The sequence below is a fragment of the Thermobia domestica genome, chromosome 1 (genome assembly GCF_964235325.1).
Source record: "Thermobia domestica chromosome 1, izTheDome1.hap1.1, whole genome shotgun sequence".
In the NCBI taxonomy this organism is placed as follows: Eukaryota; Metazoa; Arthropoda; class Insecta; order Zygentoma; family Lepismatidae; genus Thermobia; species Thermobia domestica.
In genome coordinates, this window is record NC_137454.1 from 211909413 (window position 1) to 211932036 (window position 22624).

The following is a 22624-nucleotide window of genomic DNA, read 5'->3' on the forward strand; positions in this document are numbered from 1 at the left end:
TCCGGCAAAATCTGTCATAAGTATATTATTTAAATTAATTATTTCTTGTTGGAAACAGACTTCATGATGATGGTAGTTACATTTACTAAGCTGACCTTCTATTTGAATACTACATTCATAAATTATGTTTAGGTTGCATTAGTTTAAGGCCACATGGACAATGCTAAAGCAAATGGTCGAATAAATCCGAGCACAAATTGCTTGATTGTTGTCAAATGCAAGAATTCAATTCTCGAATAGTAGTGAATGTCTGTTCCATTGATATGATATGAAAGTAGTCTTGTTTTTGTCAGAAGCAAGTTCCTTATCATTGAAGATAGAAATAAGTTTTTTTTTAATGTTAGAAGATGTAGAAGAAAAATCAAGAAATAAAGATAAAAGAGCTAGTTGCACTGGAATTGCAAACTGAAACATTGAGATTGAAGCTCGATAGTGAATTCTATAAAAAGGATTACCATCTTTCCTATGCAGGTGTGTTTGCTTTATCTTTCACTATCATAATAGATTAACATTTAAAGAAAAAATAGAATTGCATTTTTAGTAAGTATTTAAGCCTTTCTGAGTGCCACTGCACTTACCCTCACCTTTGTTGTTCATGCTGGAGTAGCATACTTAAAATAATGACTTCTAAGATTTATTCTTTCTGGAGAAAGGGGGAGGCGGCAAATTATGCCATTGCACGAGGCGACAAATTGACTAGGATCTGAATATAGGATGACTCAATTTGAAGTAATGCAGGGTGTTTCAAAATTAATATTAGGTTTTTGACAGTTTGTAGTATCTATTACAATTAACTTACAATTCTAAATATTATATCAAATGAAAGAGCAACTCAAACAGTTTTGTACGCACGCATGTGCATACGTTGTTTCTTCTGGCTGCCGTTAGAAAGAGCAAGTAGCAAAGATGGAGACTAGGGAGCAGAAAGCTTTTTGTGTTTTAATAAAGACTGAACCTGTACAGTGCAACCGTCTGTGTGAAGAATATTAAGGAGACGCTTGCAACTACGTCTTTATTGTTTACAGTTGCTACAGGTCTAAAACCTAAACTACGGTTTACGTGCCAATTTCGCAAGTGAAATATTGCTGCATAACAATGAAGATTTTCTGGATCGTGTCGTCTACAGTGATAAATCGACTTTTCACCTAAGAGCTAATGTGAACACTCATAATGTTTGCATCTGGCCGTCAGCAAATCCTCAGGAGATGGTACAATTGAAACGAAACTCCCCTAAATTGAATGTGTTTTGTGCCATATGGCGGAAAGTTTATGGGCCTTTCTAGCCTATCGACTAGATGTGTGCCGTGTGATGAATGAATCTCACATTGAACACTTGTAGCAAAGACTGTTTGAGGTGCTCTTTTACTTTATGCATTGCTTATAATTGTTCGTAAAATGTAATAAGCACTACGAAGACTTAAAACCCCATAATTTATTTTGAAACACCCTACATTTCTCACCAACAGTGTTGGAACTAAGATGTAAAAAGGAGAAAAAAAATTCCTTATAAAGTTATTGTTTACAACGATATTATTATTAGTCGAGACTATAACTACAACAACAACACGAGTTAGTAGTCAAAAAAATGTAATCAAGTGTATACTTGGTGATCAAGGTGGCCAAAGTGGCACACACAGGTGTGTCACTTGTTTAATCCGCTCCAGTGTGGACACTAATTAAGATATCGGAATATTATTCTTGCAAAATGTGGTTGGACTATAGTTTATCATATTAATTTCTTTTTCTTCCGGTGTCGAATTTCAGCCCAGTAAAAAATTCGATAATTTTCTAATTTCGAATTTCCTTTACTTTTTTTCCCTGTAGCTTCCTTCGTTGTAGAAAGACATCCTTAAGACTTGCCAGGTAGATACCTCGGATGGATACCTAACTGTTGACATCAATTGGACGGGCCTGCGCGTAGTGTTACCAATTAGGGAATTTAAAATTCTCCTATATTTGGGCAAAAAATTAGAAATTTTTGTTTATAAATCCGTAGCTATACGTCCGAGTGCAAGTCAACTTACGCCAATCGAACATTTGTCCTTACTTAACAAACGAAAGTACAGATCGTTACATGGGGTAATTAGGGGACACACGTAAAATTCGTATTTAGGTTCTAGCCCTTGATTTTTCTAGTTTTTTCCTTGCCTTTCTCTTTACCGTAATATATTTTTGATAATTAGAAGCTTTGTTCCTTAAATATCGCCATAATACTTGTAGGATATATTAGTGGTGTACCAATGTTTAATTTAAGATAGTTTGCGTCTGTCTGGTTGCAGTGTTTCCAGCTACAGAATATTTTAATTCCAGATTTTAGGGGGAAATTTTGGAAAAAATATATGTTTTGTCTCTATTATTTCCCTCTTGTTGGCTATATCGGAACAAACGTATCAGTATCTGAAGGTCTCGTGTTTGCTCTACACAACGCACTATAGAAAGTTTCAATAGGATAATTAGGGGAAGTACAGTTGAGGTTTACAGTGGACCTTGTTCTCTAATTGAAAAGATAACTGTGATTTTTTTTAAAGGTAGAATGAGATATTTGTTATTGACATGCTTACTTTATTCGATATCGTCACAATACTTGTAGGATATATTAGAGGGATGCCAAAGCTTATTTTAAGATAGTTTGTGTGTGTCTGATAGTAGTGTTGCCAGCTACAGAAAATTTTAATTCCAGATTTTAGGGGCAAATTTTGGAAAAAATTCCCTTTTTTATTTCTATTATTTCCTTCTTGTTGGCTACATTCAAACATAACATTCAAACCAGTGTCTAACAGCCTCATCCTTAGTCTACACAGCGCACCATAAAAAGTTTTACTAGAATAATTAGGGGAAGCACAGTTGAGGTTTATAATAAACCATGTTCTGGAAATTGTAAGAAAATGGTGAATTTCTGAGGTAGAATGAGAGTTTTTTTTTTAATTTCATGTTTACTTTGTTATATATCGCCATGATACTTGTAGGATATATTCTTTGAGTACTACGGTTTATTTTCAGATAGCTTTCGTCTGTCTGATGGCAGCGTTTCCAGCCAAAACAATTAATTCCCGCTATTAGGTAAAAAATTCGAAAAATTTCTCTTTTCCCCTCCATTATTACCCTCTTACTGGCTACATTGAAACAAATGTACCACTACCTGAAAGCTTCCTCTTTGCTCTATAGAACGCACCATAAAAAGTTTCAATAGGATAATTAGAGAAGCTGTCTGTACCCCGGCATATTTGATTTTTGCCTCTGAGGCGTAAAAAGTGTCAAAATTTCATGTGTATGACATAATTTTTTCTTTCCCTCTTTGAATGGAAGCCAGCGACTTCAGGATTTCACTGTACCTTGCCAACACACCAAAGATTTGTTTAGGTGACTTGAACCTATATAGCAGCAGTGGTGCTAGATACAAAAAAATTTTGCAATTCGGTTAGGGAATTTTTTGTAAATTTTCACCCCTACATTTCCCTCAATAATTTCCCACCCGTTGGTAACACTGCAATGCAACTTACACCAAAAAATAGCCACATCCATTTTCTTAAAAACAAGGCCTTAACCATATCAATCGAATGAATAGTTTTTGAGCAATAAGTCACTAACTGGAAATGTAGGAAAACGCCAAAAATGACCTGGGACCGAAAGGAATAATCACACAATTTTGCTCGTATAGGTTCAAAGAAACAAACGATTTGTAAGTTACGAGGGCTTCGACTCAAGTTCTGTTGATTATTTCAATAATCTGCAACATAAATCAATAAATAATAGTTGCCAGAAAAAAAACAGATTTTTGAAAAAAAAACATGAAAAAGAACGATGTTTTTTATTGAAAAAAAACTTCACAGAAAAAAAACCGTTTTTTACAACACTAGACGCCCCATTCCGCTAAATTTTGTATTAGCGCATAATCTATGATCAATTTACCACAAGAATGTGATAAAAACAGCTGCGCTTACCTGCGCCTTTTTTTCTACGTTGCGATTGAATAAAAGGTTGCAGTTAAAGAATATTTAAGTATTTTGTTAATGTTAAACAAAAAGTAAAAAACAAAGCCAAAATTATTATAAAATAAATGAAAATGATGTTTACAAGATACATGCAAATAAGATAGTGAAAGGCAACAAATAAAAAAGAAGAAAAATACTTTAGTATAACATAGAAAAGGATAATCAATGTATTCATATTTTAGTTTCCATTATTTTATAATTCATAGAAATATATACAATAAATTGAATTGAATAACGGTAAATAATTTAGTAATACAAAAGTAATTATTTGACAATATTAATTATTAATTTTAGATCCAACAGATGAAATCATCCAATTATCGAATAATATTTGTTTTGATGAAAGACCATTTGAAAAGCGATCTACAAATCATAATTGAAAATTTGAAACATCGCCTCTCTTCGAAGAGTGGCCGTTGTATTAAAATATGTGGCGATACACAGTGGGACGAAATGTCGAAAACGTGGACAAAAGTCTAATTATTGTGCAATTTGGACGAAACTTGGCTTTTTATAGTAACTGGCCGTGCTGATTACGAATATGATGTCAAAATTGCAAAATTCAAAATGGCGGAGCCAATATGGTGGACATCATTTTTGAAAAAATCGTGTAAATAAGTCCAATACGTGTAAATATATGTTTCCAAGCATGCTGATTTCGAATTTGGTGTTCAAATTTCAAAATTCGAGATGGCGGATTTGATATGGCGGGAAACATTCAAAAAAGTCAAATCAATAAGTCCAAAATTTGTATTTACATGCTTTTGAGCATGCAGATTATGAATTTTATTTTACAATTGGGGAATTCAAAACGGCGGATGCAATATGGCGGTAAAAATTTTAAAAAAAGAATTAATAATCAAGTCCGAAACTTGTGTTTATATGTTGATAAGTAGGTGATGATGAATCGTACAGGGAATGTTCAAAATTCAAAAGGATAAATAGTTGATACAATACGACAAAAATTAGAAAATGAGTTATATATCTAATAATTTGCAAGAAAATATTCCGTCCTTCTGCGTTTAGATTTATCTGAAATCTTATCAAATTCTGCTGGTGGTCGTCCAGTTGATTTACGCTTTTCAGTCGTCTTGGTCACAGAGAAGTCTAGCTTAGCATCCAGCCATGATTCGTTTTTCGTTAAGAAATAATCTTCCCGGCCCTTCGCCTCACAAAATTTAGTCTTTAGTTTGGTACATAACACTTTAATAGTCGACTTCATGGTTTCCGGTATTTTAACAGGATGCCCACTCTTTTCACTTAGAGACTTTTCCAGATTCTCAACTATGACGATGATGTCGCACTTTAAATGCTGCTTTATTTCCAAAAAGATTTCTTTTCTGGAATACTGCATGGTATTAGTGTCACTAGCAGAAATTGAAAAGAAAATGAAGCTTTCAACATCATATCATAACATACAATCAATAGCATTAGAAAACGAAATAAAATATCGCGTAATTATTCACCAAAAATTTCTACTTCTGTATATCAATTTTGCAATTTACTTCATATTGGGCTCAACATTTAGAATTTTCAAATTTTGACATCATATTCGTAATCTGCAAGGTCAATTACTATACAAAACCAAGTTTCGTCCAAATTGAACACTATTAAGAATTTTCCTGCACTTTTAAATATAGATATGAAAAAATGAAATATTGCAGCCGTGTCTCCATCTGTTGTTCATTGACGGAATAGAAGCTAGTAGAAGGAGTTTGTCGTTTTATCTTGAAGTTAATATAGCCTAGCTTAGAAAAAAAAAGGGTAACTGAGTGGAACTCCGTGGAACTTTTAACTTATCTCTTGCTTTCAACTAAATTATATGATTTTTTAAAAGTATTTTTCAATATAATTCTTTGAAAACAATGGTTTATATATCAACCAATGGTTTATAACAATAACAATGGTTTATACATCATATAACAAGTGACTATGCATTTATAATTCAGTACATACCTTGCTCAACACCCTCCATTTTCAATATTTGGAATCAGTGTTGACTGCAAACTTGTATCCACGTTTGAACATGCACTTTATTGTTCGTGGATATATCCTAACGCGACACTAATAAACGAACTCCACATTTGACCGGCTGCGTCCCTTCAACAAACAACAGCTGACCGATCCCATTGCCGGATTTCAGTAGTGCCAACAATACTCTAGCCAACCCAAAAGATAAAAATCACTAAATCGAACCTTTAATTTTTGGACTTTTGTCCACGTTTTCGACATTTCGTCCCACTGTGCGATATGAAGACACGCATTGCATCTTTATTTTGTAGAATGAGAGACAAATATCAAGAGGCCAATAGAAAGGATGAGCGAATTTTTTTCTTACAAGAATAATGAATGGCTAAGTGTTATATTATCGTTTTGTATACATCGTAATACTGCTAAAACATCAAGGAAACACAAAGATCGACCACCTTTCTCGAAATTTTTATCTTTGAGCGAATGTTCAAACCAAAGAACTGAAGAAATTCACAATAATAATGACGTTAAAACATTTGCTTACGCTAAGCAAATGAGTATTCGCCCTTTCGGAAAATTGAGTGCTTCAAAAGTTGTCAAAGACGTTTTATTTTCAAGTATATGAAAGCTGGGACATCAATGTCTTGACACACGGACGTGTATATCAATGATGAATGGGAATATCAAGAAGAAAATACCTAATGTTGGAAAACAGTGCACTGGCAAAAGGCTTTACTTGTACCCATATATGTCAATGTATTAATTTTATTCGCCATATTGGATCCACCATATTCAATTTTTCCATTTTGATATCAAATTTGTATTCAGTGATATGAAAACCCCTAGTATACAATTTTTGTTACCTTATTTTACTTTTTTTTTTTCAAAATTTGATCCGCCATTTTGAAGTTTTCAATTTGGATATCAAGTTCATGGTTAGTGAGGACAAAAACCACAGCATGCCCGTTTTTGTGCACTTTGAAAGAGATTTTGAATTTTGGCCACGTTTTTGGCATTTTGTACCACTGTGTCGCGTCGCTATTCGTATGAGCTGTTTCTTGTCTCAATAAGGTTCCAAGCCAAAGATGTGAACAACAGCTCCATTCTATAGCCGTGAACACTATTGCTTTTTAAACAAGACAAACACGTGGAATGCCAATAACTAACTCGCTCGTTCTGAATTTATTCTTACACCTTATAAGAACTCAAATAAATTTACAAGTAATATACATGTTAAAAATCAGTCATGGGTTAATATTTACTGGTTTTTATATTTAAAGTAAATAGTAAAATCTTTTAATTCCAAATTTTATGTTACAGCTTCATTACACAAGCCATTGCTAGCAAAGAATCACAAACACACGCATACTTATTTTTATACAGAAGATTTTCTTTAACTAAAAAGCAAATAATGGTATGTAAATGTGCCCGAGTCGAATAAATATAACTTTCTTCCCGTAAGACTCAAAAAAAAAAAAAAAAAAAAGGAAAGAAAGAAAAACTGCAGATAGAATAGAATCAGGTTAACCATACGGGAAGATAATGCTTGTAGATGGAGTTGAGTGACAGCAATAGTAGTAAAATTAATTTTGTGTGTAAAAACAACATCAGCTTATAAAATAGGCTACATCCCTAGGATTAAGAGAAAGAATAAATTTATATTGGTTATATTTGTTGTTACAAAAAATTAAATCTACGTCACACAAATAAAGTCAAAATTTATAAAATTCTGAATGTCCATGGTCTAAAATCCACACAATATAAAAAGTGAGATCCGAAGATGACAGAGGACATATCGAATAGGGAACTTATATGCACCACAGCGTCTCCCTATATATATATATATATATATATATATATATATATATATATATATATATATATATATATATATATATATATATATATATATATATATATATATATATATATATATATATATATTGCACGATAAGTAATTTTATATTGATACATTATTTAAAAGTTCATGGAAAATCTTTTTTGTAGGGAATAATCTGTCAAGTAGGGCATTATTTGCGAACTTGACACCATTGAATTCTGAATCCTTTCATAGTTTTATAAAACTCACAGATAAATGGTGGTCACTTCCTAAACTGTGCCTCACACGAAAAAGTAATTCCTATAAAAGTTATTTGTTTTTCAATGATCCTGTAAATAAAATATCAAATTATTTACTTTACAATTTTAAAATTTTCGAGTGCCCCGAGGTCACATAAAAAGAGACTCTGTAGGGCAAGCAGAACACTCAATTTAATGTACCTTCTGACATTTTCCCAATCTCACGTTTTGTTTCATTCGTTTGTTTCCAACTGTTTATGATTTATAAAGCACAGGACGTTTTATCTGAAACACCCAGTATACATAAATGACACTCTGTTTATGCATATTTTGGAAAACTTAGATTAAGTAAAAACTAGAAAAACGGTGAGAAAGTTATTTTAAAACTTAAAGCAACAGGCATTCCATTAAATGTAAGATTTGGCCAGCAGAAATAATTGATAATAGAATGCGAAGTATTTGGACACAGTAAGAAAGCGAGTTCAATCAAATGGTGTAAATGACTTTTATATTCGATGAATTATAGACACAATTATGAATAGGTAATATTGTTAACCTTTTACAGCAAATATTGGACAACTCTTTTAAAATCCATGAATTATGTGTGAGCCTTGTCGGTGTAGCTTTCATTTTTGCATGGCTTCCTTCAACCACCGGAAATAAATGCAGTTACAGCTTACAACCACAAATCTTGAAGACTCTAACAACTTGGGTTAAGAGCCATCACATACCAATCAACTTTCTCCTGCTATCTACAGATATATTTCCGAAATTAAACTACTTACATACTATTCCGTGTTTCGTTCACAATCCATTCCACCTAATAACTTAATTTCACAATTATATTCGTTTGAGCAGCTCAATTCAATTTTAAATCTTGAAACATATAATTGAACTTAACCAGAATACCAAACAGCCAGCAAAATATCGATCAGTTCAGGTACCGAAATCATAACAAAGTGGGAGGAGGGAAACAGAACTGTAAAAAAGCTCTTCATACTGGTACCGGTATGTTACGAAATGCAGAGTTCACATATTTGAACATACTTAATCGTTGAACTATGTAAGATTAGGAATACCTCAACCACTAGTTCATTCATTTATTAGGTATGCATATGAAATATATGTTAATTAGCCCTATATATATACATGATGTTTCAAACAACACAGACAATGTTTGTGTTAACAACATGAAAACTTTAACAACCTAAGTAAATTTTCCTGTGTTGAATTTTTTTCCTCTATGTTTCTCTATAACGAAAAATGATTTAAGCTGAAATTGCTCTTCCACATAAATTAAAGATGTAATATAAGATCGACTAGGTTTTGATACAAAACCTCTTGGTTGAAACATCGCGCCTGGAACCTCGCGGATCAAAATTTTGCTTGCGAAAATCCTCCCGACCAAAACATTGCGTGTCCGAAACCTCGCGGCCCAAAATCTCGACTGGCCAAAATGAGACGTATCCAAAACCTCGCTACCCAAAATCTTGACTGGCCAAAATTTCGCCTAAGCAAAATCTCGAGGGCCAAAATCTTGCCTGGACACAACCTCGCCGTTCAAAATCTCGAAAGACAGAATCTTGCCTGACCAGAATCTCACGGGATGTAATCTCACCTAGGAAAGAGTTCCGACAGTACAAAATCCACCACAATGACTTTTTCCGTGTAGAATGTTTTATATATCATTATAACTTTAAATTTAAAAGGTAGCACATAGATAACGGCGCAAAATTTCTAGTCGCCAGGTCGCTATTGGCGACTAGCAATTTAGAAATGGCGACCAGTGTTCAGTAGGAATGGTTTCTGTCTAACTCACTGGGCTGCATAGTTTTTGATTCGTACGAAAATAATTGTCACTGGGTGAGGGAAAGCATGGAATATGAAATCTTCGCAACGGACGTGGGAAATGAGGTCTTCACAATGTTGTAATTCGCCCTTCCTTACTGGATGATTTCTTGACAATTTCCATCAATGGCCCTTCACTTAAGGACTTTGATCCGAAAACTGCAATGACAATTGATACTTCAGTGCAGAGAAAGAGCATTACACAAAAGTGAAGTCTTAAAGTAAGATATTCATCTAACATGTATATGAATTGTCCAATTCAAAATTGATTATCCTGAATCTAACTGTCTGGTTTTAATATTTTATGCCCTGATGTAATCTCTTTCTTTGTCAAACCAAAGGCCGTGGAAGAGGGGACCTTTCATAATTTGTACGTGAGAGATACTGGCGACCATTGTTTTTGGCTCGGCGAATGCGTCTGCCTTTGAAATTTTGCGCCCTGACATAGATAATCATTTTACAAGTGAAATACGCATAGATTCTTATTTTCTTGTTCAAGACTGACTGACTGATTGTTATTAAATTGGCATTTATTATGTTGTATTATGTCCAGTGATTTATAAATTCAATTGTACATTCTCAAACTTGAGAACTCTCAGCCTACACAACGTAATATTTCACACGCTAACAAACAGATCAAAGTGCACTACCATGCCAAGTTTGATCCTCTTCGGATGAGACCAACGTATGAGTTTTTGTTTTGGGGATTTCGGCCGCGATATTTTGTCCATATACTAGTCAACTGGTGCATAACAATTACCATCTTAAGCTATTCCAATACTAATTTTAAGGATTTCAAAGCCCAATTTCTCAGCACGTTTTTAAGTTTTTACAACGTTTTTACAACTTAGTAAGAGGATAATTTCAGAAAGTTGAGCCAGTGAGCTCATATGTACCTTAATAACTAAATAGACCAATTAAATATAAATATATACTAAAAACTTTATAAGTCTTAATTATAACCAAAAGAAAAAGAGTTTGCTGCCATATAAAGATAATTAATTATTTAGTTTCTGAATATATTTTTGAATGTAAATTAAAGGTGATTTTAAATTTAAATTAACTAAAAAGTTCATTACCTGAAAGTCCAAGAAATGTCAATAGACATTACATTGAGCCAAAGGAACGATGCTACAAAAAAGTATTGCGTTATCAATACTGGAAAGAAAGAAAAGAAAAAAAGAGAATTATTTCTGGAGTAGAATAACACACTGCACCTAGAGCATTGCCTTCAGATATACAATTTATTCTGTTTTCAATTTCCATTTCTCTTAAAAGAACTAAAAATCAATAATTTGGTTTTTTCCTTTACAACAGGGCTTCGGTCAAAGAAAGGAAGATACTTTAATTAGAGAAAAAGTTCTTGGAAGTCCAGGACTGATGATGTTTTGAAAAGAAATGAGATGCTTAACCTTTCAAATGATACGTAATGAACAGTGAGAAAGATGGCCTTTCGTTATAGAATAACGAATTGATCTTTGAAGAACTTATTACAAGTGTAAGGTCAAATGAGACTCTGTCCTGAAAATGGACAGTAAACGTATCAATCTATCTATGCATCTCCCTTGCGGGAGATTTTAAAATTAAAGTCACAGCACTAAGGCCAAGTTGACTGTTTCACTAAAATTGTCTTAAATCTTCTTGTTGTTATTATAATTGTAAAAAGATGGCCCGTTCCAAAATGGACGAATTGGCCTGTTTCAGATAGTTCTGTTTCCACACTAGTTTGTTATTGAAAAAGGAAGGCAGAAGCGTAGAACATACAAAAAAATTATGTAAAACACTATAAAAACTGGAATGCACTATATTATGTCCAGAATGGAAATTGTTGTTAATAATTAAATTGAAAGAATTAAAGAGCATGACGCTCTATGATGTAAAACATTCTACACCATCTTGCCAACGAAAATCACATTCACCATTGAAATCTCCAACAGTCATCAAACGTATCAATACTTTCAAAACTATTCAGTTTAGTTTCCAAGGAAATAAATTGATATTTCAACAATAATTAAACATAACATTTTTTTCTTTTTAATGAGTATTAACCGATTTCAACAGAAGCGCTAAAAAGTAGAAAATAATAAAAGCGTTAATAAGTTGAAAATAATAATAATAAAGCACTTAAAGCAGAAAATAATTCATTATCACTATCTATTAAATAATTTGAAGTAATTGCGAAACCAAACAAATTAATGCTTCATGAAATTAATACTGAAACAAATTTTAGGTAAGGTATTAATTTGTTTGACTTTGCAGATATTTTCTTTCTTTATAGATAATGGAATGATTTATTTTCTACTTTTAAACACTTCATCGTTATTTTCTCCGTTTTGGCATTTATATTATTTCTACCTTTTAACTCTTTCGTTGAAATCGGTTAACGTTTTTTGAAAGGAAATTATTATTATTATTATTATTATTATTATTATTATTATTATTATTATTATTATTATTATTGTTTTTTAATGTGTTCTTGAAGTCACTTATTTTTATTTTTATTATGTTTTTAGTTTGTTTAAATTTTCCAGTTTGTTGTTATCCCAGTAGTTTAGATATCTAAACTAAATATAGGACATTAACTTTAAATAAAATTACTTGGCCTACGAAACATATATATATGAACACGTTGAGTTGAATTGGAAATCTCCTCCTCCTTCAGCATGGATTAATACAGCATTCTAAGAATTCTAGACTGCGTGGGAGAAACAATATAAGTCAGAAATTGGCCAAAATAAGATAAACCAAAAATGAGATATATATGTGACATGTTCCATCTCCGGTTAATTTCGCATAAGTCTATTCTAAACGTGAGTTGAATAATCGCGTCTTGGTACTTTAGTATAAGTAATTCATACTTATGCTTGGTAAAATAAAAAATCGCCTCCTGAAAATCTGTTTTTTTTTTTTTTTTGACTTATAGTCTTTCTCGCGTGCAGTCTAGGATTATGTATCATTTTACTCCAATAGAAGGATATTAGAAATACTTCTTAGTATCAACATAAATAAAATAGTTGTTGATTTTAGAATAAAACTCTTTATGTGCTATTTTTGCATCTAAATAAAACCTATTGAGTCTTCTTTTTTCGACTTAGACAAGTTTTCCACCCTTTTCTACTTCCTTGCGTTATTATGAGCACAACATCAAACTTTAATTAAAGGCATAAAAAGCACTCCTATTTCACCTAACAATTTCAAAGGAAATTTCATACGATCAGGGAAATATTTTAGGAAAAGTAAGGGAAAGTTTTACGAGGAACATAAACATTCGAATAGTTCACTGAAGCAAAGAATTAGAGTGTACATTTTCTTACAGTTACAGAAGACGGACTTTTGATAGGTTCAACCAATATGGAATGTTAAATGATTAACTTTCCATACTGGTTGAGCCTACTAAATGAACGAGATTGATTTCAAAAGAGATTTATAATGTGGCTTATGTGTAAATTTTTCATAGGTTCTTGTTCTAGTAGTATCTAAAAGCGTGAGTCTGACGACTAACAGATGGTCGTTATATTTGTGTCATTATTTGTTTCGACATTTTGACTCTTTAAGATTTGGTAATGTCGTGTAAATTACATTCACATATATTGTGAGTGGTGTTTTACTTTAAACACATTCTTTAAAAATTGTGATATTAGGTACAAATACTACAGGAAACATGTTATTGTATAATGATATATACAATATATAATGTTATGTCTTACATACAGACATATATATGTCTTACATTATTCAAGTTAACTTTACATACTTTATTCGGCAGAAAGAATTCAAGTTACTGAAGAAATGAAAAAGAATTGATATTGTCAACACTACTCATCCTATTTCTTCAATTGATTTTTTTCTGTTGCTAATGTAAATGAAATCAAATTTCTAAGTGTAGTCCCATCTCATGCTAAGCTAGGCTAAAACACACGGATGGAGCTATGAAATTGAATTATGGAATAAAAATGTGGGAAGAAATGAGAGAACTTGGAAGACCCAAGGAAACACGAAATTTCCGACAGGAACTCGAGTGGGTGGGGATCAAACTAGGGACGCCTCGCACAAGAGATGAACTCCTTGCAACTGAGCAACTGTGTCTCCTCTCTCAATCGATCCCGTAGAACTCATTCGGTTACAAATCCATTGATATGCATACTAAAGAGTGTAATTAACGAATTCAAGAACTAAGTCATAGTGAAAGATCATCGTCATAGTCATAGATCAAAAGATATTTAGCTTCGTTTATCGTATAGACATCCAATAACATTTCCATTATGCATTGAAGCAAGTACGCATTCAATTCCAATCGTTTCGAACCAAATGAATAATTCATTCAACCATTCATTTTCAGTAACAAGACCTATATTTACTGTTTAACGTAGATTCTGAATCACGTGTATTCCTATCGGGAATCGATCCCTTGTATCCCATACCAAACACACGTTTTCAAACCATATACGCACGAGGAAGCTTGAAAATTTGCATAATATTTCGCAAATCTACCTGAGACAAACTTACTGACAGCCTGTGAGTATTGTCCGTCTTAAACCAACTCTAAATGAGTTGATAAATTGATTATTCTCTACTTATTGGTGTTTTATCATTATTTATTAGAATTACAAATGTAACACTTACATATTTGTCTGTGCCTTTGTGCATTTGCCTTCGCGGTAACCTTTCAGTGATAAATCAATTTAAAATATACTTGAAGAATATTTACTTTCTCCGTAAATGCTTACAAAAAAAAAAAAAAAAAAACTTTCGTAAAAATAAGTCGGGTGTTCTTAAATTCCGAAATTGTAAGATCACGAAGAGTGTTCTGTTTTCCCTATATAATGATTTGAATATGAGCCTCACAAACAAACAATGATTCGATATTCTACTATAGATTCTTTGATGTAATATGAGCCATTCTTTTGTGTGTGCGCAAGAAGTGGATCAAATTCTTCCCCACTTCGCTCAGGTGATAACAGAAAAAATCCGTTTCGGTCGGCAGACGGTATCGCTGGAGAAGAGGAAATAGGCGAAAGCTGAGCTCTGTATTAGCACAATCAATGAGCTCCACCCTATTTCTTATTCTCCAACAGTTTCGTCTGCTGACCGAAACAGATATTTCCTTTGGTCACGAAAAATATCTGGTTACATAATACATAGGGACAAGCGTTTGAAGGGCTGCTTTGTGAAGTAGGCGATTGTTGGAAAGATTCAAGCGAGAACATGTAAACAGAGAGTAATATCAAGCGTGGTGACGTACATTATGTTGCCAAATCTCTCATACATATCAATCAGTGTTCCAAACTCCTTGTCTTTGGTGTGAGCGGTTCCGGGTTCGATTCCCAATGGGAACACTTTGTTGAAACAATGTCAAAGGTTTTTCAGGCCAGCCAACCTGAGTGAGGTTTCCCTGAGTTTTCTTCATTCACACCAGACAAGTGAAGGATGGTACCTAACAAATAGTTTCCAGGCCGTTTCCTTCCTTCCCTTTCCTCAAATAGTGTCACGGCCGAGGGACGTCATCCCTCATACGTGATGTGCTAGCATGGCCATAGATGCCAGAAATCCACAAATCTCATTCCTAATTTTAATCCTCCTCAAATTATACTACATTTATTCCAGTTTGCTTTGTTTCGGTTGTGGAAATTTCCCGATGTGAACAGAAAATTCCTGATCCAAAAATTTCACGTCGTATATGAAAATATCATACCTGAAAATAAAACAAAAATGCCTGTTTCGCTTTAACATAAAGTCTTCATCAACAATATCTCTAGTATGGCTTTATTGTAAAGCGAAATAAAAGGTATATGCAACAGAGAGAATCAAAATCTTTGTTTGGAAGATCTTATGTAAAATTTCCTATGAGTGATTTCGGATGAAGATTTTGTGTAATTTAGAATTGTATTTTGTTTCTGCCTTAGTATGTACCTTTTATTACTATTATTATTATTATTAATAGTAGTAGTAGTAGTAGCAATAATAATAATAATAATAATAATAATAATAATAATAATAATAATAATAATAATAATAATAATAATAATAATAATAAACTGAGAGAACTCAGTATGGAGATAGACACTCCATATCCCGAAACTTTTCCGTCTTAATGCTTTAAAAATTTGATTACTAGAGTCTGAATTAAAGAGAGAGCTAGTCGGCTGCGGTGGCTCAACGATAGACTGTTCACTTCTCGTGCTTCAGTTCCCTGGCTCGATCGTAGCTTGCGGTAAGTGGACTTTGTGGTGGACAAACACCGTATGCGTGTTTTTACGGGGTTCTTCCCCTTCCTTCATTCCACGATTTCATTCATTTCTCATCATTAGCGTTTTCTTTAACCTGTGGGATGTAAAAACTCAAAGATTTCATTTTCAAGAGAGAAGACCAGAAGCTATCATTAAAAGTGAGTTATCTCAATATATCAGGTGTGCCCACTTAAAATTGGCCTGATTCCATTCCAGTAGTTTATGCAATGTTGTTTTATATACTTTATTTGTAAATTGAATAACATTTTACGATAGTTGCTCGTTAGTTTGTTAGTAACCTGCGGCTCAGTTGCAAGGAGCTCAACTCTTGTGCGACATGCTCTTGCCATCGCCAAGATTGAATTTCATCTCGAAATAAATATGTAATCTATGATGCGAAGAAGTTCTCAACTGCACGTTACACCATATGATCATCACTGAAGTTCTTCCCGCCATGTAGTGGTCGAGATGCCAGAAGAGATAGTAGTCGGCGGGTACACCAGAATACGATAGTAACAGTACACCAGAATACGATAGGTGAGGAAACTTCCAGACTAACCACAACTCTGAGAGAATCTCCGCTATCATTTGAGCAATGTGAGAGCGTGCGTATTCGTGAAATACGAAAACGCTATCTGTGTTCATCATTGTTAAATATTTGTGGCATTGCAACAATCTGTAGTGATGATTTCGCCATGAAAAGAAAAAGGAAGAAAAGTATGGATCATTCCAACTATAGACCTCTGTACCAGAAATACCTTCCACAAGTTCGGAAGATAATCGTAGACATTGGTTACGACCCAATTACCATTTTGCCTGTTTAAGATTGTCATAAAAAAATCAATTTTTCATCATAGGTAACCATCTCATACAAAAATATTCCCAGTTATTCCATACACTCAGAGAACTGCACACATTAAGACTGAGATCCTTGTTAGCTGGTGTCAAATAATGTGCCACATATGAGCCCAACTTGGCCTTACCGATTACACACAGCTGCCGAACAACAGTGGTATAGTGTATGACTAACTAGTCTGCAACTAAAGTTCCTCGTGCCTGTATGACTAGCGCATGCACCTTCGGCGAACTCTCGGATTCGATTCCTGGTAGCAGCTTCCTCAGTGCTGATAGGAGCACTAAACTAAGATCCAACCAATCAGTTGTCTGCAATTACGTGATACTTTACCGAGATACAGAGGATCTCAACAGTACATGGAGTTTATCGGTGGACGTGAGGCTCATTGTTCAATGTTGTGTTATCGATGCTGAATTGCACAAACTGCGTATGGTGCGTTTGTTCACCAGTTTGACTCAAATGATCTGTTGATGTTTTTTGCCACGTGAAGAATGTCTCACTTTAAACTCCTAACGGAAAATCTCTCGCAATTCTGTACAGTCCGAAGTGCATTTTCATATGACCCTGTTCAATAACATACTGCCCCCCAACTGACTGAGCACCCTCTCTAGCCTGGTTTTTGAACATATATAGAATCTGTGACGTTTTATGCGTGACCTTGGTTCATCTATTGATTGCAATACAGAGGGCTGTTTTCTACCGGCCCTAAAATTGAATATTTGAATCATACTAACTCAACATATAACTTGTATATTCTTGTGAATAGATAGCTTGTATTTTGTCTTCTTTCCTTTACATTATAAACAATGATGAAAAATGTCATGCAGCTATAATTCTCCGCTCGAACTCACAATTCTAAACATTGTTCAGCGTAAGCTCTAAACTCCGATAAACAAAATATTTGTATCCTTCCGCTTGTCACAAATACGATTGGCTAGTGATGTGTCACTCCCACTCCCCACGGGGAGGAGCAAAATTATACACGTGCATTTTCACAATACTGTCTCGTGTTGTCCAGATACTCACAGCAGCAGCAGAAAAGAAAGAAAAGAAACTCGAAAGATTAAAAAAAAAAAAGTATTTGAATTTCCCTCGTAAACAATTGTTGTTTAGTGAGTAAAGGTTTGCCTTGTTGGTGTTTCACAACACTCGCGGAACCGGGATTCATGCCAGTCATCTTTCAGACTTTAAAAGCAGAACACCCGTCCACAGTTGAGTTGGCGCCATAATTACTGCGCATGCTTAGTGTTTATTTCTATTGTTTCATTAGCCACACTCGATTGCAGTATTATTAGATGATCCGTATTATATTTTTGTCATTTATAATAATATAGCATGTTTATATGAAGCTTCATAGTAAAAGTAATAATGCAATCACATGAACTATTTTGCGGAGGAGTACAAGCGTCGGTAGGACAACAGCAAATCAGCGAGATTTAGTTTCACGTGGCTTTGTTTATCGTAGTTTAGAGCTTACGCCGAACAATGTATAGTCATTGGCGTCCAGCGTAAGAAGAAAGTTGAGCAGGCATATATAGAAAGGATAAATTCTTTTCCCTTTCTGTTAGGAGCTGCCCTAACTGATGATCAATGTTAGAGAAAAGAACAAACTAAGATCACTTAAGAGGTCTGAGGTGATGACCTAAGTTTAGTTTCAAAGTATCATTTCATTATGAATTGGCCTGCGTGATGACAAACGTCCAGAGCGAATTAGTGGTTTCTCACTATGTTCGATGTGAGTGATAACTTGTGCCTACATTCTCAGTTAAAACTTATTCGGCTAAAAGCAAATGAATTGTTAAATGCTATCGGTTGAATGATACCTTTAGTAGTCTTGACATGAATGGTTCTGACTTCAAGAATTGTTAAGCTATTATAATGACTGCAAACTTTTTCAGTGAAGGGGTTTCAGGACCTTATCCTATGCGATTTTACACCATATATATAAATCTATGTTGCTGGTATTGCAGAGGAGTAGCATGAGGATTTCCAATATCCTACACACAATTATTTCATATGAGGCTTCCATCAAAAGCCGCCAAATCCATTGTTTTTAACCGAAATCGAGTTATATATCGCTTGTTATATGTTTGATCTAAAGGAATTTCATGGTAACAGAATTTTCTTTAAAAGCTTAATATTTTATACTAAAAAACTAGTTCAAATATGGGACTTCAATGCACGTTTTGCGAGATTAGTCGAAACTAAGGGAAATGGATCTGGTGGATTTTTATACTAGGCGCCTCATATCTCTCTTTGTGAATACTAATTCGTTGGCGTCAAGGCCGCGGTGGCTCAGTGGTATTGCGTTCACCTCTGATGCATGGGGTACTGGGTTCAATTTTGTTCCCGCCAAGTGAACTTTCTTGTGGATAAACACCGTGTGCTTGGGTTTCCTCGGGGTTCTCCCGTTTCCTCCCACTTTCTTAATTCCACCATTTCATTCATTTCTCATCATCACCGTCTCCTTTAGCCTAGCCGGCATAACAGTGGGACGTAAAACTAAAAAATGTCATTTCATTTCATTGTTGGCGTACAAAACTAGTGTTGGAAAATCCGGTAAAAAAAAAAAGAAAAATGAAATGAAATCTTTGAGTTTTACGTCCCACGGTTATGCCGGTTCGGCTAAAGGAGACGGTAATAATGAGTAATGAATGAAATGGTGGAATGAAGAAAGTGGGAGGAAACGGGAGAACCCCGAGAAAACCCACGCACACGGTGTTTGTCCACCACAAATTTAACTTGGCGGGGGCTGTGATCGAACCCGGGACACAAAGCACCAGAGGTGATCGCTCTATCATTGAGCCACCGCGGTAAAAAAAAAACAGAAAAAAAGAGTTTGATGGAAAACCCATTACCAAACTTCCTGACAAGTGGGATATCTTCCGGTGATAAGGCCTGTAGCTTACGCACTCAAATGTGTTCCTTCCTTATTACGTGCTTCGCACATTGTGCAGCGTCCGGCTAATGACACGTGTTCGTTTTAAAATCAAACTTTATCAATTTGTTGATTTGTTCATCTTAGCAACTGAGTGAAAATATCGTTATCAACAAATTTGAAAATGCATACACATAAATGCTACTCTTAACTTCTTTACCTATTTACACTACTTAACTATCTTAATAAATCGAGTCACTTTTTCAATAATTATTATTTTTAACAAAGCTTCTTAAAACTTTATTATTATTATTATTATTATTATTATTATTATTATTATTATTATTATTATTATTATTATTATTATTATTATTATTATTATTATTATTATTATTATTATTATTATAACTGAAACGATCACTTATACAGTGGAAGAATTAGCTACTTTCCTACATTCAGGAGATATATTTTTTACATTTACAGCACAGCAATAGCGTTGTTTTAAGGCAACTAAGTTCCAAAATAGACAGTTTTCCTGTTTACTGAGAAATACACAAGATATGTCTCATGGGGAAAGTGTAGATTTCACAAATTATCAGCATTCACTCTATATCAGAAGGTAGATAGATATAGACAGATAGATCACATTACCAAAGTGATATAAACAATATATCCAACTTCTTTCCTAACTCTTAAGACATACATGATAGTAGAACTTACAGAGTAGTGTTTATAAAAACTTATGTATTGTGTTAATGGCTTGTAACATATGATTTCCACATAACAAAAATAGTAGTATTTGTAATACTTGTCACGATGTTCAGCATTCAATTACCGGTAACAATGAAATCAGTGAGCTTGGTTGGAACCTCATGAAATAATACTGCAACGATTGTCAAACAACATTGTGCTTACAGCTACGTATCTCTCGGACAGCTTTCCACTACCGCGAAATACTAATTATCTCTCAATACACTTAGCTGACATTTATGAGTTCATATAACGGAATTACTTTGTATAATGAAAAAAAAAATTACAGCTATTTAGAAAAGAATATTTCTTACCAAGAATTTGGCACTCGTATTTTTCAGTTTCCTTTAGACTTCTGTTTACAGCCGTCACTATAAAGGCAATGAAGAGGCTTCCAGAGTAACACATGAAGTTCTTTCCATGGATATTTCTTCTCAGTTCAGGCAACAATGCATACACCATAAAAGAAATAAAGAGAAATAGGCTTCCTATGTAAAGGAAAATAGCATAAACAGTATTCTGAACTTCCGAATTGGTTATTTGATCTGAGCACTGCAGCAGTTCCTTAATTACATTGCCGTCTCTTGTAATGGCAATATCAATACAAAACTCATTGTAACCGATAACTCTTTCAGATATTTTAGCACTACCATCTTTGGTTATTTCAAAATTAAGGCCAAATTCGGAAGCTTGAATCATCTCACGAGTACAAAATCCATTTGAAAGCTGATTGTTGAACACGTAATAGTTGCTGATATTAAATTCTTTGAATGCGTCAATAAACTGATTTCCACTTTGTCTCTGTAAGGTTACACACTCTTGTTCCACTAAATCGATCATTTCACCTTTATCACAACATTTGTACATACAACTATATCTTTCACAAGGACACAATGCTAATATCAAACTGTTGTTGTTTAAGTCCACACAATAACTTCCATCTTCAAAATAACGATATTGATTGTATTTTGTCTTCTGAACCAAAGTGTCGTTATCGTAAAGTCCGAACGAATTTTCGGTTCTCGTTTCGTCTAAGTCAACAAAATCCATCCAACCACAAGAAGGAAACCCAATCTTGTTAAATGTAAAACCTGCAAGCATTTTATCTAAGCTTTCAGTATTACTTTCAGAGTTAGCAATGCAACCTAATTCCAAATCTATGCTTTCATCTCTCGGACAGCATTTGGATAGAGATGATGTCCACTTTATAAGCGTAAACACGACACTAATTTTAAGAAGAATTTTCACAGCTGGCACTGGCATTCTTCAAATTATGCACACGATATATATATTTTTTCTTTCAAATTGATTTTCCTATTCCTACTCACTCGAATTATTTATATAGCTGTTTTCGAAAGTATTGCCTTACTCCTTTATTGGTATTTGGCACAATACTAATTAGGCCTACTCATTTTGGTCAACTAATATTTTATATTTCTTATAGATATAGATTTGTCATCAATCTGACAATAAGAATTCAGGGAAGCAATAACAAAACTGTATAGTAATATGACAGGAACATCTCACTCAAAACGCATATTATTATCACAAGTTATGAGGTCTTGTTACACTAAATGAAGAATCTAGAAGTATACATAATTTTTCTTTCCTTTTGAGTGTTGGTTTTCTATGATGGTAATGTTGTGTATTCTTTACATTACAAAATGAATAATACAGGAAGTCGTTGTTATTGTATATCTCTCTGAGGAAACTATACATGCAGGAAACAGCGATAGATATGTCTATATCGGACGCTTCATTACGCAGTTAAGACAAGGAAATTCAAACACAGATGCGCACTAGAGTCTATTCCTTTTCTTATTTTTTAATGTATTTCCTTAAGGAAAAGTAGTCTATACCAAAAGAAGTCGAGAAGCATAATGTTTTAATGCCACGAAGTCTAACACACACACACACACACACACACACACACACACAAAACTAAGGATTTAATTCAATTCTGTAGACGGGTACTTTAAAAAAATATAGGCCTATATATTGTAAACTTTTCGCAAAATGTAAA

At 33.8% G+C, this 22624-nt stretch overlaps 1 protein-coding gene across 1 annotated transcript in view; it reads right to left on the minus strand.

Moving 5' to 3' along the window:
* The window catches only part of LOC145693522 (G-protein coupled receptor Mth2-like), a 47425-nt gene extending 25217 nt beyond the window's left edge, over positions 1–22208 (minus strand). Inside the window, exons 1-2 of the mRNA XM_081769593.1 lie at positions 20916–22208; positions 10970–11048 (exon numbers count right to left, since the gene is read on the minus strand). Of these exons, the coding sequence (XP_081625719.1) occupies positions 10970–11048; positions 20916–21864 (1028 nt within the window). The 5' untranslated portion in view covers positions 21865–22208. The remainder of the gene's footprint in view (positions 1–10969; positions 11049–20915) is intronic.
* Between the last annotated feature and the right edge of the window lie 416 nt (positions 22209–22624).